The 23975-nt window shown below is 45.6% G+C and overlaps 1 protein-coding gene across 1 annotated transcript in view; it reads right to left on the reverse strand.

The window, feature by feature from the left end:
* The window catches only part of TMEM132B (transmembrane protein 132B), a 207430-nt gene that overhangs the window by 102670 nt on the left and 80785 nt on the right, over positions 1 to 23975 (reverse strand). The window contains exon 3 of the mRNA XM_088532500.1: positions 9318 to 9458. Within this exon, the coding sequence (XP_088388626.1) occupies positions 9318 to 9458 (141 nt within the window). The remainder of the gene's footprint in view (positions 1 to 9317; positions 9459 to 23975) is intronic.

The following is a 23975-nucleotide window of genomic DNA, read 5'->3' on the forward strand; positions in this document are numbered from 1 at the left end:
AGTAAAGGCATACAAAATAAGGTGGAAGGCTGCTCTTCGGCTTAATGAACTTCGGCCAAGGCTCTTTAATGAAGTTTCTATAAGTTTGGACCTGACCCAAACGCTGAGACCTTCTGAAGACAGTGTCCTATCATGCACTCGGTGCCTGCCACGGCCAGTGCTAGACAGGAAAGACTTTCTGGAATATGGCCCTAGTGAAAGCCAACCATTGCTTAACAAACAACACAGGTATTTTGACACCAAGTATTCAAAAACATTCAGTGTATGTAGAAGAGACAAGGAGAGTAAGGATGAAGTAGTTTTTCTTAAGAACTGTTTTTAACTTCATATCCTTTCCAAAACAGGTAAAAAAAAATCTTCTGAAAACTACAGGATTACAAGATTCAGCTCAGAAGAGCCCAAGGTGAAGCATTCAACTGGCCACATGGGAAAATCTCCCTCACACCTATGAATACGTGAGCTACTATTTTTTAACTGTGACATCTGCACTACAGCAAAAGGAAATCCCTACGAACATGTCTGCAGGACTTCTGGTAGGTTTTAAGGATGACAGTCACCCAAATACTCGGTTTATGCCAAGGGCTTACACTCAACTAAGCCATGTCATAAAGCAAGGAAAAAGCTGTTTTAGCCCCAGGTAACAGGACCAACTGGTGTATCCTGCAAATTTTAAACTCTTTAATGACATCAAAAGAGAAGCAAAAAGTTTCCAAGAAACAAAGAAACAATCTCATTTGATTTATTACTTCTCTAATGCAGATGTCTCCATCAGCGGTAGCCCAGTAGTTGCCCTATATGTTCAGTGCAGAGAAAAGGCACCTCTGTGCAATGTTCTGGCCTGTTTTAGGTATTGCCCTCGAGGTGAATCACACCTGGGAGCCCTTCAAGGGCAGGCAGGTACCTCGGAGCGAAGCATTTCCACTGCCGACCCCCGAACACATCCCGTGATGCCACTCCAATCCTCAGCGTATAGGATCTAACTTATGTCACTGATGTATAGAACGAGTCCCTGCCAGAAGAAAGACAGTGAAATTCAAAAATACAGAGAGGACAAAGGACTTAAAAATCTGTAAAATCCTCCCTCTCTCATACTAGATGCTTTGGAAAGCTCTTGAAATAAGTTATCTCCTCCTACGATGTGTTTGGCCAGCAGGGAATCTCTAGGTGGTGTTCACTGGATAAATAACAGTCTTCATTATTAAGGCAATTAAGGCATTCACAGTCAACATGTTCCACAGTCATCATTATCATTTTCATTAAAAAGAAAAAAAAAAAGAGAAAGGAAAAAGAAAAAAAAAACATTATCTTCTCCTTTATGGCAAGGCTTGGGATGACAGATGATCCATCAGTTTATCTGCTGATTTTTAATGACAGCATTTTGCATTCATTATTCCCTACTTAAATCACTCTTTTTAAAAGAGGAATAACTTATTTCCTCCTCTTGTCACTGAAGAAATTAAATGGTACACCATTAAGAAGACTGCTTATCTGACAAAAAGAAACACCAGCCATGCATTTAGAAAACCCAGCTTGGAAGAAAATTGTCTTAAAGGGAGACAGAAAATAGAAATTTCTATCTCCAAATATCTCCACTATCCATTCACTGCTGAGACCAATAATTTCTGGATTTAAACTAATGCACCAGAAACTCTTATGAGACAAGACTAAGTATTTCTCTTTGCTCGTGCAGTGCTGAGTGTATTCACAGCTAAAGAGCTGAAACACGTTAAGCTTCTCCGTGGTGTAAGACAGCCTTGTTGTTGACTGATGGTACCGGGGATATTTGTTTGGGAAAGAAGGGATTTCCAGCAGGGCTAAGCAAGGTGCTTCAGATCCTCAGGTCAGGCTAAGGACCCCCGTCAGAAACCCAGCATCTTCACGCAATATCCACAGAAGAGCAAGCCCCAAAACAACGTTCACCCCGTGAAAATTGGACGCGCCGCGTCCTGCTACACTGCAGAGTCCCATCAGCCCAAAGCCTTTTAAAGAATCAGAAGCAGCTCATTAATTAGACCAATAAAAAAAGGAATTTCTGAGAGATCAGGCTATCGGCAGTTGGTTTTTAGGAAAGCTTTTTTGCTAAAGGTTTAGCAATTTGGCTTAATAACTGCAATATTTCACAGCAAATCCCTTAACAAGTATCCTGGGAAAATCCGCATGGAGCAAATTGCAGAGAAAGAACAAACAGAGGTAGCTTTCAAGTACCTGCGTGCAAGATCCCACAGGCAATATGTCCAGGTTTATTATAAAACAGTAGCCTGCATTTTCAGCCAGAGATTAGAAGGACATAACTCGTCTCTTATTAGAGCCCCAGCCATACAAAGGTGGTGAACAGTCCTCAGACAAGCTCCTCCTTCAGACTGGGAGACTGCAGTAAGTGAATGTGTTCCTCACTATTTTACTCTGTAAGTTATTGTCACAGGTGAGGAATATTTGAGGAAAAAACAAGTGAAAAGTATTAACTAAAGCAAAAGTTAATTTTTGCAAAGTTAATGCTGGGATTTCACACAGGGTAATCAAATAAATCAAGGCAAAATATTTAATATTTGCCTGTCTAGCAACAGCTCCTCCTCACAACAAGATGAGTTTAAATTTTGGCTAGATGCCTAAATAAATGAGCTTTCAGTTTTGTACTTTAATGCACTGGCTGTTACATAAGTCAGCGGATCTCAAATGGATTCCAAACATGCGCTGGAGGCTCCATTATCAGGCAAACTCATAAATCGGTAAAGGTGGGAATTAAACGTACCTCAAATCCAGGCTCCTCAATTTTGCATTCATGAATTAATTTCTTCCAGTCCTATTATATAAAGACCAATCCAACTATGAACCTTAAATCTTTCAGCTGATGAAAAAGTAAATTCCTTAGCAACATTTCCAATGTACTGAGAAAGGTTCTATATTACACAGAGTTGATTTCTACAATATTTTCAGATGTGGTCTCTCATTATATATATAACATGACTTACCATCAAGACTTATATTTTCAGCATAGTGTTGTCTCTAATTGCTGACTATCTCCTTTATCATTGCAACCACATCAACAGAACTGAGGTAGGTACTTAAAACCAAGTATGCACTTAAGTACCTCGCTACATAACGACGCTCTTCTGCATCCAGACTTGCTTAGATTAGTGTACACCTCATACAAGGCTTCTCTAAGGTATCAGGGAGAAGAAAAATAACCTCTGACATCTGTAATTTTGCTCTTGTACTTTTTAGCCAGAGGATCTGTTACAAGAGCAGTGGGTCAGCAGCCAGGCTTACTTAGGCTTTCTCCTTCAGTCTTGAGCTCTCAACTAAGCATTGCTGGAATGTGCACCTGTATGTCCAGTGGAGTAAAGATTCAGAAATTCACCAAAACTCTACAGATTGGTCATAAATCTCCTATAGTAACTCATGTGCTATCATCCGCATGAACATTAACACACGTTGCACGGGCAATAACAGACAGTAGACTGGTAGGGATTCAGAGATGCCCACTGACTCCTGAATATGTCATCACTCCCTCTGGCATCCGATATGGGAAAACCATGCAGACGCCACTGGATGAATAACTGTTTCACCAGTCACTCGCTCACTCAGCATGCATTGGAAATTTGCTCACAGCCTCCCTGCTATACTCACACAGTCCTAATTACGCAAACTACCCTACCCTGAAATTAAACTTTGCCAACTGTTACATCAATATTAAGATTCACATGTAGGAATGATGTATCCAAAATGAAGCTAATTAGGTCAAATTAAAAAACAAGACTCGTTTCAGAATGATTGGGACCCATATTTCAAACGAAACATCATTCAGAATGTCTGGGTTTAGTATGATTTAATGCCTCTAGTAGACTTCAGGAATGCCAGGAGGTTTTTGATAAGGTTCTGCAGACTAGTCTTGTGAAGAGCTAAGGCCACTTCTTGGGGTTGCTCGCTCAACAGCTCTTTTGCCTAACAAAAGTATATCCATTCAAAAAGACATCCTTGGGCCTCAATAAAGGCATCGCACCAGCACAAGGATGGGATAAGAAGAGCCACTGAGTTACTGTCTTGGCCTGGTGAACCGGGGCCAGGAAGCAATTATCTGGACTACCAGTTGGCAATCCTTGTGACCCATCTCCACTGGGGACTCCCCCAAAGCAGCAGTGAGTCTAACAAAGCGGGAAGAAGAAAAAGCTGGCAGGCCAGGAGAGCATTCATGTGGTTACCGGGCTATTAGGCTCCCTACAGGAGAGGGACAGACAATTTCATTGTCCCTGGCCTTGAACGAAAAAAAGCTCCAGAAATTATATATTCCCACTTGATCCTAGAACTACAGCTTTCTACACTAAGTGGTCCTTCCTCCTGTTGGTAATTTATCTATTATTTTTGTCCTCTGTACGCTACTGTGAGATGCCGGTGCTTTTATTTTACAGAAACACTTCCAAGGAGGCTTGCATTCTTTTATACACGGAGGCACACATGTAAAGAATAAAGGCTAGTTAAAATTCTTGCCGCTCAGGTTTTCTTTATAACTCTGTTAAGTCATTTATGCTTGAAAAATATACATGGATGCTTCCCACCAGAACACTCCTCACACAAAGAAGAACAGACTCCACCGCTCATAATAGGGGTCACAACCTTAAAACTGGCACACTGAGGATAAAGCTCTCTTCACCAATGCTCAAGGGACGGTGCTGTCTTGGGGTCTGGCCAAAGGCCAGGAAATAAGTTCTGCAGGAACTGGAGGCCATTCCCATTCCACATTCAAAGCGCATTTCTTTGCCCATGACACCTCTGAGCTAAGCACAGAGACAAGTGCATAAGCGGTGGGGGAAAGACCCAGGCCAGTTCACTACGTTGCACACTCGGTGCTTCCCTGCATGACAGGGACTTCCCTGGCCCTGAATTTGGGGCCTGGCATCATCCTCTCTCTGAGGAGTCGCTCTAGCCCCTGTGCAAACCCCAGTGGCAAGCGGGAGCCTACAGACACATTAATCCTGCCCCAGCTCAGCTCTCCCCAAACCGGTTTTGTCCTACAGGACAATCCCATTTTCTACATGGTCTTTGGTGAACAGGCTGAAATTTCTTCCCTTCTTCCCACACCTTAAGCTTTTTTTAGCATAATAATAATAATAGGATGGGAATCTTCAGAAGTCTGACTTTTTCACTTACATCAGACCAGCCTGGCATACAGGCTTGAGAGCCATCAGCTCCTCTCTCCCCATTGCTCTGGCTTTTTTCCCCCCAGCTCTTCTCTCTTGGCATTCCCACCTGCTTTATTCATTGCCTTTGCATTTCTTTGCTCCTTCCACTCCTCTTACTCATTCACTTTTCTTTAGTGCTGTGTGAGCTTCACGGCACCCAGGCCATCGCCTTTCCATGGGCCCAAAATAAGGCAGAATAAGGCTGGCTCTCTTCAGCAGTTACCGCTCTTTTGTGTCAGAGCTGCTGATCTTCTCTCAGCCTACTCTTGTTGCTGACGCCACTCTACATGCTCAATGTCCTGGGGCCAAGCAAGTTCCTCTGGCAAGAAACACATCTGCAAGTGGTTCACGGCATGGCCGGGTGCCTTCCACACCGCGGCTGACAGCAAAGTGCTGTGAGCTACGGCGAGCTGCAGCCAGCCAGGCCTAGAGGCTGATGGAGCTCCCAGGAGCACCCAAGCCTCTCATTCAGGCTTCAATGGACACGGAGTCTCCAGAGCCACCCAGCTGCCAAAGCAGCTAATTGAACAACCTGCAGCAGAGCAGGCTCTGCTCTGGAGACAGCGGGAATCTCTCATGCTGCTGGGATGCTGCATGGGGCCAGCTACGATACAAAAATACACCCATGGTCTTTACAAGAATAGGATCATTTATCTGGAGACTACACACGGTTTGCGCTTGGCAGACTACCAAATTTTGGCCTTCTCTGTATCTCAGAAGTATTTTTTCAACAATTCTACATACAGCCCTAGAGCTCAGGATCATATCCCAGTCCTTCACAGACAGTTATTTTATGCGGGAGATGGATAAAACTTGAATGGTTTCAAAGTCCAACAGCCTTGACCTCTGCTCCTCGCAGGCAGCACTTACCGCAGAAACCCAGTTTTTGTGCAACAGCCGACCCGGCCCCAGCGGTCTCTGCAATGCCACGGAGCTGGTGCTTGAAGCACAACCTGTGCCTTTTCGAGACAAAACACCCTTTTGATCCCGCTAGCCCAACCAAAAAGGGATTCAGAGAGTCCTGCTCCAAGGAGAGGCCACAAGAGAGAAGGAAGCGCCCGGCGGCCACGCACCTCCTTGCTCAGCGCGCTGCCGAAGCCACCTCCGAGACGGCAGCAGGACGGGCGCAGCGCGGCTCCCGCGCAGCGGCACGCGGCCCTGCGCTCCAAATAAAGCTTTCCATGCGCTTTCTTCAACTTTATTCGACATTATCAAAAAGCGGGTTTAAATACAAGCTTACAGGACTACTAAAGAGGTGAATTTATAAATGTATTCCTAACAAAACGCACTCTGGAAAGCTTTAATCTGTGAATTGTGACAACCTTGGACAGAATGGATTTTTAATAGAATATAATGTAAACTGCCTGAAACATTGTGATAAGGATTTTTTTTTTTTTTTTTTAAGTTTTGCACAAAAAGGCATGATGCACTCTGCATGAAAGGAGGAAAGGTCTTAATTTAAAGCATTTTAATGAACACTCAATTTGCGAGAGGAAATATGAGAAATGGAGATGAAAAACTCATGATAATGATAACACTGCAGAGAGGAGAAGGAGAAAGATTAGAAAAGTAAGCAAATTTGAAAGGGCTCCAGGAGATAACACTAGCTAAAAGGGATGAGGGCTGGATCACGAGCCCAACGCCGGTGCTCTCCTTGCTGGCAGCATCAGACTCGATGGCCCTTGGGGCTCTTATCAGCATCGCGCACCGGGGAGGACGCGCAGCGGAGCGGGGACCGCGTCTCTGCGCTAAGGGCACCGTCACCGCGGTGCCAACTCGGTCCCTCCTGGTCCACACGGGCTCAGGGGCTCCCCCTTATTTCCCAGTGTAACACAAACAAGGCAGCAGCATTAAAACAACTTCCAAGGGAAAAACTGGCTTCCCCGGGGCAGGAACTACTCTGCTTACTAAGAGTTGCTGCTCCACAATGGAAGAGATGGATCCTGCGCTCCCTGTTCATATGCAAGGTGCTGCAATGAAGCTACTTGAATTACTAAAAGGAGGAACGGAGCAATCTGGTCTAGTGACGGTTTTGCTACTCTGACCTTAACAGAAGCAGGTTCAAGTCCTTGTTGATTTAAGCAAAGCAGTTGAACTTTTAATGTTCTTCAAAAGAAACAAGAGTGCCTCCATTATGACCAAAAAAAGCAAATTAAAATAAAGATCAAAGCTAAATATTTACTCTAAGCACTACAATATTTGCAAATCTGGAAATGATCTTTCAGCAGTTTCTATTTGCATTCTTTAATTAATCCAAAAATATTAAAACTAATCTCACAAAGGAAAGGGTCAAACTATTAATTAACTTCCGATGCGTTTCTTTTATGCAATTTAACAGTTCAACACAAAGCAAAAAGCAGTTTTTATTAAAACTAAGTTACTGTGACAGGTATAATTTCATGGGTTAGTGAAACCACGCACAAGGCAATAAGTTTCCGTGTCCTCCTTAGTTTTTGTCTAACTTTAAAAATCCCAACTGAGTGTCTATAGACAGCTTGCTTCCTCCGCAGCACCCACGGTCTCCAGCCTTCCCTGAAGCTCAGCATTTCGCTTTCACCCTGACACCTTTCCACACTGCTCCAGGGTCATTTTAGGGGAAAACCCAACACACAACACTCAGCGGAGGGCAGATACAGCGCGAGCACTGAGGTCTGGGGCAATCAGGTGCAGATTTTGCTGCCGAGACGTCGGGTATCAACGCGCAGTGGCAGGACGAGGCTGTGCTGCCCCCCTACCAGGACCCCCTGGCTTCTTTAAGCCCTTTTTGAGGAACTAGGAAATCTGCCCGAAAGACCAAGGATTCAGAAACAAACCTGGCAGAGCTCAATGCCGCTGCCAGAGCTCTGAATTATTGCTGTAACAGCCTGTGAAACCCCAGGAAAAAAAAAATGAAGGCGGGCGAGAATTTCCTACAGCCATAAATTCAAATTTACAACTTTTATAAATGTTTTTAGGCAACAAGAGCAAACTTCTTTCTTTGTTTTCATGGAGAGGAACTCAATGAGGCAGCTAATGAACTGAAGTGTTTTCCTGGCATTTCATGCCAGAAAGCTCTGTACCCCTTGACTTAACTAGAGACACAGAGCCTGGGAACCACTTCCCTTCACTTCCTGCATTTACAATGCAAATTTGTGCATCTGAGCTAGTCACCTCCAGTCTCTGCAGCTTTACCGGAGGGAAACAGGCTCTTCTCGCTTGCTGTTCACAGGCCTGCTCCACCTCAGCAGTGCCTCAGTGTCCCTGTCGCCAAAAAGGAACCCACAGTAAAGAGCTCTCGCTTCAACACATGTATCACAGGTATCCAAAGTTAATTGAGATTAATTTATTTCTCTAATAGAACTTCAGAAATCAAGGGGGAAACAAAGTAGAAACTTACTGTTCACTCCCAACTGTCGGAACAGCCTTCCTAGGTCTACACAGCCACCAATACAGGTTTTTCTCCCTTAAAGGAGCTTTCAGAAAAGGACTCATGCAGAAGGAAGACTCCCAAAACTAAAGTTTTGGCATGGTGGTTTCCTAATTATGGTACAATTTTAAAGCATATGTATGCACAGAGTAGTTTTAGTGTAGAGTAAGTGCACAGTGATGGAGAGGAACTGCTTTTACATATTTTTCAGTACTTCAGGCTAACAGTGTAAATTTATCGTTCCTTTGGATATACCTTGCTGGAGCATTACTGCAATAAATGCACACAGCATTCACGAGACATTTCATAGACACTCACAGGTGTTTTGCAGCACTAATGAATAACACTTAATAGCTATTACCTTTATAGCTTTTCAAATAAAAGAGACAGCATTGTCCAAAATTGCTCTCAATTATTCTTCATATCTCTCTATTTTAATCCATTTCTTTTTGTTAAACCTTGGGCAAAAGGAATTCTCCCACTGCCTGAAGGTGCAAGAGAAGGGAACACAAGCCAGGACCCATCAGCTGCCTCCCGTTTAATTAAATCATCTACTTCTGGAGCTCAGAAGTGAAACATAAGAAATCTCATGTCAGATCACCCGTAGCTCCTCCAAGGAAGATGAGGATAACACACTGCTACTAAAAGAGCGGCACCATTTATTAAAGGAGTCAGGGTGGGTCTCGCACGGCATTTGAGCAAGAGTTGACGCACGACGGCGCTCGGCCGCCTACCTGCTCTCGGCGCTGGGGTCGTTGAGCATGCACGTGATGATGGCCGTGGTCCTCTCGCTGTCCGTCTCCTCCTGGACGCCCCACTGGTCGGCATCGCTGACTCGCACGTCCACTATCTTCACACCCGGCGCCGTCCTAATCCTGTTGGGCAACAACAGCGATCGCTTTAGTTACAGACTTCAGACAAATAAATCCAGAGAGGGAAACAGGGAAGATGGAAGAGGAAGTATTCCCGCTTGCATCAATAATAGACTGATACATTGCAACTGTAAGTCACTCTGCTTTCAAAATACAAAACCAGCCCCATTATTTTAAAGAGATGAAGTATGAGTTTCATTATGTGCAAAAGCTGGTTAATTTTCAGCTTGAACAATGTGGAGAGAGCACGAATGTTTTCTGCTTCAGTGGCACCACTTTGATATAAATGAAAAAGATGTGACTAAGCATAAGTTGATTTAATTTGTTGTGTCTGTCCTGCAGCTTAAGCTTGGAAACCAGAGCTCCGTGGTATCAAATAGATCCTTCTGCTTGTCAACCTTTGGGAGCAGGATGCCTCTAACCACTGCGCCGAGGCCTGCGTGGAGAAAGCATGTTCTGTTGGTAGAAGATCATAACAACACAGGAAGGAAGGGAAAGGAACACGTTATCATATACGCTGGACTGAGGAACAAGAACAATTTCACAGTTACAGTGGGGTCTATCAAACTGTGCAACAACTGGGAAACCAGCACGATCACAAAACTCTGCTGCCGAAATTCATACGATGCCAATATGGAAAACCTCATTTTTTTAAGCATGGGTAAAGTCTAAAAGCAGTTCAGTAGATGGCAAATGCTTTTGCCATTTGTTTAAAGAAACTAATTTTTTGCCATTTGTTAAAAAATAATAAGTCCATGCTGCGGCGGGCTCTGCACGAGGAACAGATTGCCAAGGAACGAGAAACAAACTGCCTTAATAGCAGCAACTTCATTTGTGCAGCTTGAGGCCGGAAACAAGGCTGGGATTTCTACAGGAGAGCTGCAAACCTGCCTGGAGAACAATTAGGCTGAAAGCAACGGCTGTAGTGCTGCCTTCACCACTGCTGCGACTTAATTAATTAAAAGCGAAGCCAAGAGGGACCTCTTAGTTGTGTGGTGGAATGAAACGGCACTGCTGAGAGCTGAAGCGTTACTTAACAGTGAATTGTGACAGATTTGCCCCCATGCCTGGTGGCTGGTCAGGGCTCACGTTATTACACTGCTCCAAATTTCCTTCCAGTTCTAGCTGAGTTCATGGGCTTGGATCAAAGCGCCGGCAAAGACTCAACGGGTGGTCTCCTCCTCTGAAATGGAATTAATTCAGCCTGCTTTTATGATATGCCTTGGTTTGCCCACTAAGGCTATATTGACTTGATGGACCAAAATCATGCCTGGCATAACCAATGTGAAATGAAAAGGTTTCTTGTAGAGAGAGAGTTTTACTTGATATTTTCCTAATTGTTTCCTTCATATTCCTCCATTTACCTTCTTATCTCCCAAACATCATGCCACAAAGCTTATCATGCCTTCCTCTTTCTTCAGATGAGCATTCATTAATTTTGTACTAAACACATTGGACCAAATCCTTCCTACAAGGCCCAGCTTTTCTCCTAGAGGCTTTTAGGCATCTACACAGGTTCATTTCAGACTGACTTGTTATTTACCATGAGGTAGAGACTCAGGCCATCAAGCAAAGAATTCAATGATATTCTTTTTAGGCTTAGTCAATGGCTCTTGAGAAAAATAAAATAAAAATTAAAGCATAACTTTAAAAGATTTTCTTCTTTTTTTTCCCCTTCTTGTTCCCATATAAAATTTCAAAATTTTTCCTCCTAATCATCCCTTTGATTTTCCAAGTTTTTCTGGACAAGTCTGCAAATTTTCACCCTAAAATTCCACCCAAGTCAAGACCTTGACTAATAAAAGGAATTTTGACTGGAGATACAGTGGGGGGATAGGAGATCTTAATTTCATCCATGATTTTAGCATTCATCAGCTATTTTCCATCTGTCTGAAGCTTAATAGATCCTCCTACGCAGCTCTTGTACCACAAGTATCTTAACTCCACAGCATTTCCTTTCTTCTACTCTGCTCTGAATCAAGCAGGCTAAGGGGATGCAGAGCAACCACCCCCAGTTCACTGCCATACAGGAGCAGCCTTCAACCTCTCAGGGTTCAGCACTCAGCTTGCTCCTCCGTGGGTGATGAAGCTGCTGCTTCTCTTCATCTCTATCCACCGATCCGGCTAAAAAACCTATGGGTGAGAATGTAGCATCCCTAAATATCCGCCTCTATCCACGCTGCTCCTATCCAAACCCCGGGTACCACCAAGATGGACTGGAAATGCTTGAGGAAGAAGAGAGAGCACTCGAGGGAATGCTTCAACTAGAGGAAGGAGACAACAACAGTTTCCAAACCCCCAAACACGCGCAGAGCCTGCAGGTACGTGCTGACCTCTGCTATCTCCACCCCAGGCTGTGCTCCCGACCCTACACAAACACGTCACATCCTCGACCGGGGCTGGGCTAACCTACCCATCAGGAAGCTTTGCTGTTTCCTCTCCTGCGCCCGAATGCAGCAGTGGCTCTGGCTGTGCCCATGTGGCCAGCAGATGAGGCTCTCCTGGTGCCTGTCCTCTTGGCTCACCACATGGCTCCTCCTTCAGGCCGCTGTCCTCTACCAAGCAGCCTTCTGGGTTTTGGCAACGCTGCCTGGGTGCCTGTGCCTACAGGCTTCCCTTGCTGTCTATTTACTGTCTTGCTGGGTTAGCATCAAGTGAACATCACGTACTGTGCTTCCCAGCTACGTTTTCCAAAAACATCTCAGAACACTGCATTTTAGGAATATTTCCAGTCTAATCCCCTGCAATGCATCTGCTCTGGTGGGCTGACACAAGATGTCATTTTGCATTTTTGGATAACAGGAGAGCCAAGAAGCTTGAAAGAAAGAGGCAACTGAATTCAGCTTCTCACTTCGAAAAAGTCAAGAAATTCAAATCAAACCAGCCTTGCATATGGAAGGCTCGAGTCTACTACTCTTCAGATAAGTGATTCATATCTTTAAACCCACCCCCAAGCTCTGCAGGCACGAAAAAAAAGAAAAAAAAAAAGTGTCTAAGTGTTGATGAATCAGGCTATGAGAACGAGTAGGAAATGCCAGCCCGAGCTTCCTTGCGCTCGCTCCGCTCGGAGAGGGGAGCCCGGCAGACGTCGCCGGCCACCCCCGGCCCCGAGCGCCACTTCTGCCCCAGGGAGCTTCACAGGAGCGAGCTGGTGGCGGGGAGGGAAATGTCAGGACTATTTGGAGCAAGGAATCGATAAAATCGCTGCTCCCTGACTGAATTCCGGCCTGTTCTCCAGCGACGAATGTAGAACGGAGGAGCTCATTCCGGCTGAGACTCCAGAACGCCCTCGGTACCCCCGGCACCGGTGTTTTCCTGCACGGCCTCTCCATCTCCCAGAGAATACTGAGCCAGCAACGGGAACTGAACAGAGCAGGAAAGCAGGAGCATCCCCAGTCTGCCCACATGGAGCAAGAATAAACTATTCTAAAATGCAACCCCAGCCCTAAGTTCATCCAACCCTGGGAATTTTGTAGCTCTAACCCTTTTCTCTCGATTACAGCAACAAAAGAAAAGGAGAAGGTGCAAGTAACAACCAGCGCTGCAGAGATAACTGAGGGCTGCACGGGGGATTTAGAGTCCCCCGTTAACGGGAGCGGGGCAGGGACCTCCCCTTCATTAGCTGCAATTAGCTGCAAAACCTGGAAGGGAAACTTTGCTGCAATCCCCCCCAGCAGCAGTAATTGGAAAGGAAAACCTTCACCAAAAACACTTGAAAATAGAATCAGAAGGAAAAGGCATTTAAGCAAATAAACCAGGACTGCGCTCACAGCAGCTGGAACATGCTCAAGCTGATGAAAAGGGAGACTTGTCCGAGCTGTTTTAGAGAACCTCTCATCTCCCTCCCCTCCATGCAAAGGGGGGCAACATGATCTGAACTAAATTTGCTCTGAGTGAAGTACTACTAATAAAGCTTATGATATTTCAATTGTAATTTGCAAGCATCTCAGTATTCGGCCTTCAACATGAATTTTTAGTTCAGTTAAAAATGCACGTACCTCCCTTGCAGGGAATATAGATATTTCTTTGCAGGAAATCCAAGCTGTCGGGCAGTTTAGCAACATGCCTAAAACTGTACAGTCTCTGCAGAGCAAGAATTTGGACCCATCCATCCCAGGCCCCAGACTTGCACATTGGCAAGACATCCTGGCCTATCTTTAAGCCTAGACTATAGCAAAGTGTAGTAATTCCGAATCCTTACAGAGCATTTTACATATTTGAAGAATTGCACAAACAGCAAGCAATTAGTGCTGAACAAGGTCCCTGGGGAGTTGCTAGCTAAAATACATGTGTTTTAAGCTACATTAAGCCAAGCACTATAAATTAAAATAATCACTGAATTCAAACATAACATCTAGGGGGCTTGGGGGTATGGATGAGTCAGGCAGCTTTTTTTCCGTATAGGAAGGGAAGAGCCAGAAGGAAATAAGTGAAGTTTGCTGGGAGATATAAGCAGAAGACAGCATGCGATTCCTCGATGTCACATCCAAATGCACGGATGGCATCTGGAGGGAGGCGCGGAGAGCCGGAGTTCACGGGCAGCGAGGGCACGGAAAGGAAAAGGGTTGGGAACCGCTGTGGAAGCAGATGGAGGGCTGAGCAGGGACCGGAGCAGAGCCCGGCCACCCTCCTGCCTGTCCCCAGAGCGCCCGGGCAGAGCTGCCTGCGGAGGATCCAGCAGCAGAAGGGAAATGCGGAGACGCAGCCAAAGTCACCTAGGAAACACAGGACAGAACCAGCAATTAAATCTAGAGCTGCCAAGAAGCGTTTTGATACCTTCAGCATCAAATCACGCTGCTCTCCCCGGCCCCGGCTTCATACAGGGAGTCCGGTGATGCCCAGGCAGCTGCTCTGTGTCTGCAGCACAGGGCAGACTTGTTTTCTGATGCTATTTATTTACAATAAAATGAGAGCGTTTCATCTACAAGATGATCATCCTGCAAACGCTCGCCCCGTCAGGGAAGCCAGGATATACTGCACGTCCTGGCACCTGGCCCTACATCTTCACAAGCTAAGCAAGTATGTATTTTCTAAAGTACTTTTTTCCAAGAACTTCATTTATTTCTTTGTTCTTTTACGTTTTAAGAGACTTGTCACAGATTTATGTTCAGACTAGGTCCCCATCTAATTCTCCTTAAAATAGCAACACGAGCTCAGCTGCATTTGTCTCAGTGCTTGACCATAAGTAAAGCTATTTTTCTAAGTATGTAAAACACACATCAAAATAATACAAAGACCCTGGGGTAAACCAAACCCCTCTCCAAAAGGACACGAATGCAGAAGCACAAATAAATCATAAGCGGAACAAGCAGCCTACAAAGCTCAACGGAGAGGTGAAGATAGACAGCAGGTAGATGGCAATGCAGAGCAGAGGGCAACTGCAATACATCAAATATCAGAAAACTCCAAGAAAAAGGATTTGAGTAATGACGTCAGGAGTGGAAAAATAAATGTGACCTAAGGATATTCCCCATGGCAAGAGGTGCTATCAGCAGAACAAGGCAGGACCTGATGGAGCCAACGGCAGCCCAAGGGACAGGACTGAGCTCAGGACTTAGGGACAGGCTGTAGTTTGCAAAGAGACCTGCAGTTTCACCTCGGATTTCAGCTCTGCATTTTATCCAGGCTAAACCCAACTCCAGTGACTGCCCTTTGCTGCAAGTCCAACGCACAGTTGGCCCAAATCTGTTTTCCAAACAAGACGTGGATTTGTTCTGCTCTCCTGTCCTGGCCCTGCCGTCCCCTTGAAATATCTCCACGCTGCAGGGCCCAAAGCTGTCACGGCCTCAGGAAATGCCCTTGCTGCAGCTCCTCAGCACTCCTTCCCTTCCAAACCTCACCAGGACATTTGCTTTGCCTCCCCTGGAACACCTCGATTTCTCCCTGCATCTGCTATTTTTACATAACCTTTTGCAGATGTCTTATTCGACCCTGTCAAGCATTTGGGATGCAGCTGCAAGGAAAGCAGCTATTCCTGGTGTCCATCAGAGCATCAGCGACCAGCGCGAGGCACCGCAGGAGCAACGGAGCAAGGGCTGACAAGCCAAAAAGACCACGAGCTCCAAGAGGAGAAAACCCGTTTGCAGTTGCAAACAGGGGTAACACCAAAGACACAGCATGATCCAATCACCACTTTTCTACCCTAAGAGGTAAAGCCATCAACCTCGCTTTTTTTCAGCCCACCAAATGTTTCAAAATATGCTAAGCATCATGCTCACTAGCATATTGGATTTTGAATAATGAAAAGGGTAAACAGGATTTTAATTTGGATTCTGACAGTAAAGTACTTTCCATGTGATAAATTAACTATTAGGGAAGACAAATTAACACAAGCTACCCTTGAGTATGATGGCTTATGATTTTGAGGAAGCTTTTACAGAAGGATGATCAAAATAAGATAGGATGAAAAAAAAAGAAGGAAAGGAGATGATGGGGCAAGTATTTTATCAAAATTCCCCCCTCCTCATTTTGAGTGCAAGTATAACTTGTAGAGAAAAAGCACAGCGGATTTTTTTACCAGGACTTTTCCTAAAATTTTACAGTTTATCTTGTATTTCTACAGCCAGTGAAAAAATCCTCATTTTTGCCACTTTTTTTTTCTTTTTTTAATGGAAATTTTATCTTCATACCAGGGCAGAACTTCCATTTTTTAATTAGCTCTTTCCCTACTTAGCTAAGCAAATAGAGCTTTAAAAAAAAGTCAGCAAAACACAGTAGGAAGACATCCTGAGTGGCTTGAAATTAAAGCTATTAATTTTATACTTGTTTATTCCAGTCACAAATCAGACCTATTTATATGGGTTTGCAACGCTGTTAGAGAAAACTGAGAAGATCTGGAGTCTTATGCAGTATGAGATCAAAATGTCACCTCCTGCAATGGATGCAGTTTTCCTTAAAATTTGTCAGCAGAGGAATTTTGTCATTCCAGGAGGAGAATAGGTGCCAGAGCAGGAGACCTTGCCCCAAATCCATCGGCTCAGTGTGTTAACTATGGAATTGTTTGGGGAACTTCAGAACGGGAATAAGGATGTTTACTCACCTATGCTGGGAAATTCCTCCATGGAGGGAGGAATTACTAGTCCTGTGGAGACACTGTGCATTTGTGCAGTTAATCTTTGTGTGCACACTGCATTTCAATATATTTCGGTAATTTCCCAGTGGGTCCTAAAAACGGTGGATCAAAGAGTTCCTCAGCAATTGGCATTTCTCTTAATAAAAATGCTGCCAACTCTAGAGTAGTCTCATTTTCAGTCCACCTGAAAAGAGCGTTGAGCCTTTGACATACAAATGACTTTAATTATGTTATAAGCAAACGCAGCTCTGAATTGTGCTGAAACTCAACCCAACTCTCCACACCAAGAGAACAGGTTGGTGCCCGGCTCATCAATCCCAGGGTCCCTCTAACAGGGCTCCAGTGACTCCTGCCATTCTAGTGCTGGAAGATGGATCACGCCTTGTCCTTTGCTGCCTACAGGGTGGGAAACACTGCTCACAATTTGCAAACACGCACACAACTCCCAACACTTCCCAAGTATTCAATAAACATTAACTAACAGTTATTGCTATCGATCAAAAGGAGACAGTGAGTCTATCTGCAACTCTAAATGATCCTCGTGCTACCAAGTAACCTCGTAACATCCCCTTCTCGTTAGCATACAAGACCGGGTGATATCTCTGCCTCCATGGAAAGGAGAGGACGTTCTCTCTCCCCCTGCTTCAGCTCAGCTATCCAAGCTGAACGTGTTGATCATTATTCCAAGGGCTCAGGAGTTTCTGCCGTCATGCCCACCCTTCAGCACCTCCCAGAATTGAAGTACGTGCCCTCTTTTGTCCAGCACAACATACCTTCTCCGTAGAGAGAAGAGCTAAAATGCTGGAATGATTTCTGTAACACAGGTCTACGGAACACATATCAAAGCCTGCTTGGTCTGTTCAACCTTTCTCTGGAAGATCTAAAACACCGAGTCTGTGTCCTTTACCTTGAAACCAATGCTATGCTGTAATAGATAAAGCTGTTCCTTGAAGGCTGGAGGAAGAGGAGAGAATGCATTATCGAGTCTGAAGGTGTCCAAAGTATTTGAACTTGGGATTCTTGCAATCATGCAGAAACAGAGCTTTGAAAAACATAATGAAAAAATCAAAGCGAGTCAGAGGTTTCCTCCCACAAAGACAAAGATACTTTCTGGTTTTCTGTTACTGAAAGACTCCCTTCAGAAAGCAGCACTGCAAAAATGTTTGCAGCCTGAATAAGTTCAGACCTCACAGGAGGCAGGGAATCTTTGTAAAGGGGTCATTTTTCCACCTTTACAAGTAAAAGAAAACCTGAAGATCATGGTTTCTGAAAGCACCTAAACAACAACAAAGTCAAAACTCCCTGTATCTTCCTGCAAAACTAGATAACGAGCTCCATAGTACTGTTTTGCTCAAAGTTGGATAAAGCTTTTTAGTATCTAGGACACTCCATCACTCTGCCACTAAGTTTGCTCACCACCTCAAAGACACATGCACTTCATATGAGGAAGAAGTCTATTAAACACAGTTCAAACTATTATAATTACTAATTATCTTTTACCAGGCCTCCAACTTTGCAACTTTGCTGAAACTTTTTGTTGCTGAGCTCTACAATAAAGCTTTGGGTTTCTTGCATCAATGGGACTGTTGGTGGCATAGTCCTTCAGCCCCGGCAGTGCAGGGCAGGTTGTGCTGGCCAAGTTTTCAGTGAGGAGACACCAGAAAAGGCACCTGTGACCATCCTGCAGCTTGTCTCGAGGAGCAGCATGCAGTCTGCTCCTCTTCCTGTGATTTTAGAGGTACAAGGGAGATGACCAACAAACAAGGATGGGAAAACAGTGCCATGAAATACGCCTCCTCCTTGGAAATGACACTAAAAACAAGAGGTCACTCAGCAAGGGTCATCTTTTGCTTAAAACTGCACTAGACAGGAAAAGAACATGGAACAGAGCAGATTTTTGAAAGGTGCTAACACATCTAACCTCTATCAAAACCAGGCCCAAGCCCTGACACTTCCCACACCAGCCTGCCTGCAGGAGGTGTCCATAAGGGATTTTTCATTTCTGCTCCATGCTCGCTCAGTACTTGGCATAGGTTTCACCACCTCCACTCATTGGAGGAGACAGAGGGATGAGGGAAAATCCTTACAGCATTAAAAAGGCCCCAAGAACTCTGCCTGAACTAGCAGTGGTTTTTATTGGATTACTTTATGGAGTTTTATGTTGTTTAATCGAAGAAAGAAAATGGATGCCATAAAATATTCAGAGCTGTGTTGCAAAAAAAAAAAAAAAATACCATTCTGTATATCTTTATTCTAAACATAGGGAACAGCGCTCCTCTTGTGTGCCCATCGATCACCTTGGTGGGCGCCTCTGCCTGAGCAGGATTTGCTAGGACGGCAAACAGGGAAAGGTCGGGAAATGATCTCCCTTCACACAAAATAGACTTCGACTCCCAATAGAGCGCAGGCCGGTCCTTCAGTTAAGGAGGCAGCACCATATATTACACCAAAAAATAAAGCATTTTGCTGTTGCTAGTGGAAACTTTAGTGAGCATTATGCTTATGGGGTTTGTACTCCAGGCACCAGTGACCACCAAGCAAGCTAATAATGTTCAAAGCCTGATGAGAATGAGCCCTCTGGCTGCGATAAACCATCAAAGACTTTTCTCCCCCGTTTTTTTTTTTTTTTTTCTCTGCTTTCTTCACTATAGGACTTTTCTTCACCTGCAAGCAACTTTCCAAGGTTCTCCAGGAGAGCAAACACTTCCCAGAGACTTTATCAATCCCCCAGTGTCATGCTTGGGCAAGCCCTAGTCGGTCCTTTGGATCCTGTCCCATTGGGTCTTCATCTTTGAAAGCTCCAGTTTGGTTTCTACTGAGACATTTGTGAGAACCCTTCTTGAAGGGTCTCTGCAGGTAGATCTAGCTTTTCCCAACCAACTCGCAGGACTTCTTTGGATCTCAGCAAGTTTGGCAAGGATTGACTTAGCACAAGTCCAAGGCTTTACCCATTTCTGAGCAAAGCAGTTTATGCAGCAAAGCCTGTAATCTACTAGAGAAAAATGCAGAGAAACTCCCACAAACAGGAACAACGCCAGAGCTTTGGATTTATCTGCAATGTTTTTAACCAGGAAAATTGAGAGACCACTTTTTCCCTCTGAAGCCTCGGGTTCCAGCCTCTGCTCTACCAATCTGGCCATAATATAGTTCCAAAAGCTGTGCCAGGTCCCGGCCTGAGATGGCCAAAGAGGTCAGAAGGACGCGTGTTGCTCCCCGTGCTGCTGCAGCTCAGCATGCTTATCCAGCCTTGCAAAACTGTCAGGAAAATTTACCAGCCATGGCACAAAAATTGCTTGCCATTTACCATAATGATTGATGATAATGCAAGAAACTAATGGAGTTTTACTTGCTTGTCAAAAGAAATTACTCACCCTGGGCCAGTAGGATTGGGGGTGGAATCTTAAATCCTTGCAGCAGTTTCTAAATTGAATTCTAGTCTTTGCAGGGCTGAAGACCAGTTGGTCAGACAGCGACTTGCTTCAGGAGGAATTCAAACTTGATGCAACACATGGGCACATTGGTGAGGCAGAGCAATGAAACAGAGCAAAGGCAGCCACGTGTCATACTTCTAACTTCAAAATAACGTGCCAGGATTTCAGGGGGCCAACCCTGAGTTGAGGAGGTGGCTGTAGGTATGCGGGTCTGGAGGAAAGGATGGCAGGGAAGGGTCTCTGCTGAGCACCTGGGAGCAAGGTGCCACCATCTCCCAGCAAGGTGCCACCATCCACACCTCCCAGCAAGGTGCCACCATCTCCCAAGCAAGGTGCCACCATCCACACCTCCCAGCAAGGTGCCACCATCTCCCAGCAAGGTGCCACCATCCACAACCTCCCAGCAAGGTGCCACCATCTCCCAAGCAAGGTGCCACCATCCACACCTCCCAGCAAGGTGCCACCATCTCCCAGCAAGGTGCCACCATCCACAACCTCCCAGCAAGGTGCCACCATCTCCCAAGCAAGGTGCCACCATCCACACCTCCCAGCAAGGCACACGCTGAAGCCAGAGGCCCACCCCACACCTCCAGCTGATCTCCAGGTAGGAAATGAGCCCGGCACAGCCCATGCCCCCCAGCCTAGCTGCATACAGTGCATGTTACCTGCTCCCATACAGCAGTTCTCAGCTGCTGATGGATGTTCAGCAGATGGACACGTGTTGGGAGCACAGGAGTCATCCACTTCCTAACCTGGTGCTTTTGTGGGCAGCAACAACCCACTAACGCACTTCTGATTTGGGTTTGCCTCTGCTTCCCTGACCAGCCTTCATCATTCAAGCTTCTATACGTCCTCAAAAAACAGGTGAAAAACAGCTTCACAAAATGTCACAAACAAAAAGGGGAAGCAAAAAACAACCTATTTCCTGAAGGCTGCACGTTTCTTAGGTGCTAGCAACTAAAAAAAGTCTCTTGAACTTCTGGCATTTCAAAGCAGACACTGTGTTTGCAATAACAAACACTTTAAAACCAGGGCTTCACGCTGGGGGAGCCAGGGCCACTGAAGCAACGAGCTACAAAGAGGCTCGATCTTTTATAACATCTTCAGTGGCTTCCAGGGGAAAGTGCTCCCAGGGAGCTGCTGTGTCCCACGGAGCACTAAGCACTTTCCATTCCTGTTCTGCAGGCTGCTTTTTCAATTCTAACTAGTCTCTAACCCTGTTAGCCATGAATTTGCAATTAATAAGCCTTGTTTAGAGGATATGAATACCAAAATTGTTCTCATGCGCAGGTCCTAAGCACACAAAGAGGAGCTCATTCAATGGGGGAATCTGTTGTGCTCAGGGGGTTTCCAATCCTTCAGCAAAAGCAGTCGGCTGTGAAGCCATTCCAGCAAGGGGCCGCACGCTGCGCTCCGCGCTCGGAGGTGCCGAGCGATGGTCACAGCTTGGCATCGAGGGACGAAATCATCTTCATGCATTAAGGATGCTGAACATCTGCTTGCGAATCTGGGGCCGGGCAGAAAGCGGCTCTGACTGAAAGAAGCAGGATGCAAGTGTGATTTTCCACCCGAGCTCTGGGCTAGGAGAAACACGCTCACGTGTGCGTCCGCTTTTGATATAGCAAAGCGTGGGACCGGGCACCTAGGGCTAAGGTAATTACCACTAGCTATGCTTGAGCAGAACCACCACAGCAGCTCCTCTCCTGCTCCAGAGGGACAAGTAAAACGAGTCCCTTGACGGCTCTGAAGTCCTAAGGGAGGAGGTACCAGGGAGGCTTCCCCTGCCAGGGCTGCTACAGGAGCAGGTTTCCTCCCCGGCTGGGGACACAGGACATGGGTAGGACAAGGCTTCACCCTGGCCTCAGGAGCCTCACGAACGGGCTGCTCACGAGCCAGCCTTGGTGTCAACATTAGCAAGTGCGTTTCTCAGCCCATGAAAAATCTGGGAAAGGAATGAAAACCAAAACGACAGCATTTGCCCTAAAATGAAATCCTCCATCATGTACCCATCAATACTCGGAAACACTTGGGGGTGAAGGGGAGCTTAATTATGTTTGTAATAATTTACAAGATAACACCAAAGTGGAACAAATGTGCAAAAGAACATATTCTAAGCAAAATAATAATAACAATTTGTCATTCAGGAGTACCACATGGGATTTTCTTCTTCTCTGTCACATCTATCCCACCATTCTCTTGTGAAATCTCATCGAGGTGTCCACGGTTCTCATGAACGCATCCATTTCACCATAGCACTGCTAGAAACCATTGTCACAAAAACACATCCCAAACCTGCTCCCACCCTCCGGCAGCCTCACGCTGCTCCCGAGGGCACCGAACGCGGCAGCGCCAAGCGCAGCGCCCTGCTCTCCTGCAGCATCCGCTCTCAGAGGGCAAATCCCGGAGACCAGGAGGTTATCGGCGGGACACCAGCTCTCTCCCGCTCCCTGCCCTTCCCCAGCTATGCAGGAAAAATCCCGTGGGATGATCTTAGCACATCTCGAAGACGATAGAAAGTTTAACTACGCTCCTCCCTAACTCATCTTAGCGAGCAAGGCCATCTCAGCAGCTTCTGCAGCCGCGACACCTCTACTTCCAGGGCTCTCTTCATTGTACCACAGAGATATTCAAAGGCTCATTAAACCTGGGGAAAATTCCCATTCACTGAGACTTAGGATGGAAAGAGCGGGAGGAGGGAGGGTTAAAGTTATCTGGTACTTACAAAGTTAGAAAGCCAGGCAGAGGTTTTGTCATAAATCAAACTCTCATCTTCCAAAGGCTCCCCAAGGCTCAGCGTTCAGAGCAGGCTCTGCAGGGCTGCATGCTGATGCCTGCATTACTGTGGTGGCAATCGTCACCTCCAACTACTACTATCACCATATCCAACCCTGCCCCAGAGTCAAGGACTGAGGCATTAAAGTGCCAATATCTTCCTGGGCAAGTAATTGCTAATATAAGACCATGTTCTCAATTACGCACGCCAATAGCTTGAGGATACGAAAAGAGAAGCCAGTATTTTGCTGGGCTGAGGCTTTTTTCCCTACTCTGATGCTTAGAATGTGAATTATCTGGTTTACTGATGAAGAGCTCAAATTGCAAAACTGCCGCTCTCAAAAGCACTAAACACACGGGCAAGTTCCTTTGATTGGAACTGACGTTGAGGAACTGCTGGGTTCTTGCCTGCTGTGGATCCCTTCCCGCCCTGGTTCTTCACTGTCCAGCTGCCATCCCCAGCTAACTCCAGGCACAACCGCCTTCAGGTGGAACACTGTGCCTGCCAGCACGGTGTAGCTTCACAAAGCCGCTCTGGAGATCACAGCTAACGCCGTTGGAAACCCCAATATTCATCCCTCCTTCCCCCCTGCAAACTCAGGTAGTGCGAGCGTAGAGTGAGAGTGCAGAACTGTGCAACCTCAGCAGTACCACCAGAATCAAGGCTAAACGCACTGCTGGGAACATTTTACCTGATTTTCACACAGGGAAATCCCTTCCTCACCATGCATTCCTGCAGTCATGCCTTCGCTGGGGTTTTAGGTGACATTCAGCAGCTAACATCGTTCAGGGAGTGCTGCTAATGGCCAATCCATACAATAACCACGGTTCAAGTTCCCTGCAAGCAGCAGGTGAGGTTGATGCACTGGGAAAGGATAGGGCTGGAGAACATAATATACAGTAGCAGGTGAATATCAAACAGAAATGCAAAACGCACTTCATATTTATTACATTTTTTACACCTAAACCAGGCAGATTTCATTGCACAGATTGAGACTGATCTGAAGTAATTTAGTGGGAGGCTGGTAGTTGAAACACATAATCACATTTCTAGAACAATGTAATTACATCAAATTTAATGTGATTTCCTGCCGCTGGTTTCAAAGTGCAGCCTCCTTCACGCTGTCGATTTACACTGAACATGACACTTGATGTTAGACTACCTCTACACAGACAGATGAAGTATTATATAATGGGAAAAATTACACAAGACTCCTTGAATCCGCAAGACCACTACATAAAGGT

Source organism: Tinamus guttatus, unplaced genomic scaffold (assembly GCF_059628265.1).
Source record: "Tinamus guttatus ecotype Peru unplaced genomic scaffold, ASM5962826v1 Tinamus_guttatus_pri_ptg000459l, whole genome shotgun sequence".
In the NCBI taxonomy this organism is placed as follows: Eukaryota; Metazoa; Chordata; class Aves; order Tinamiformes; family Tinamidae; genus Tinamus; species Tinamus guttatus.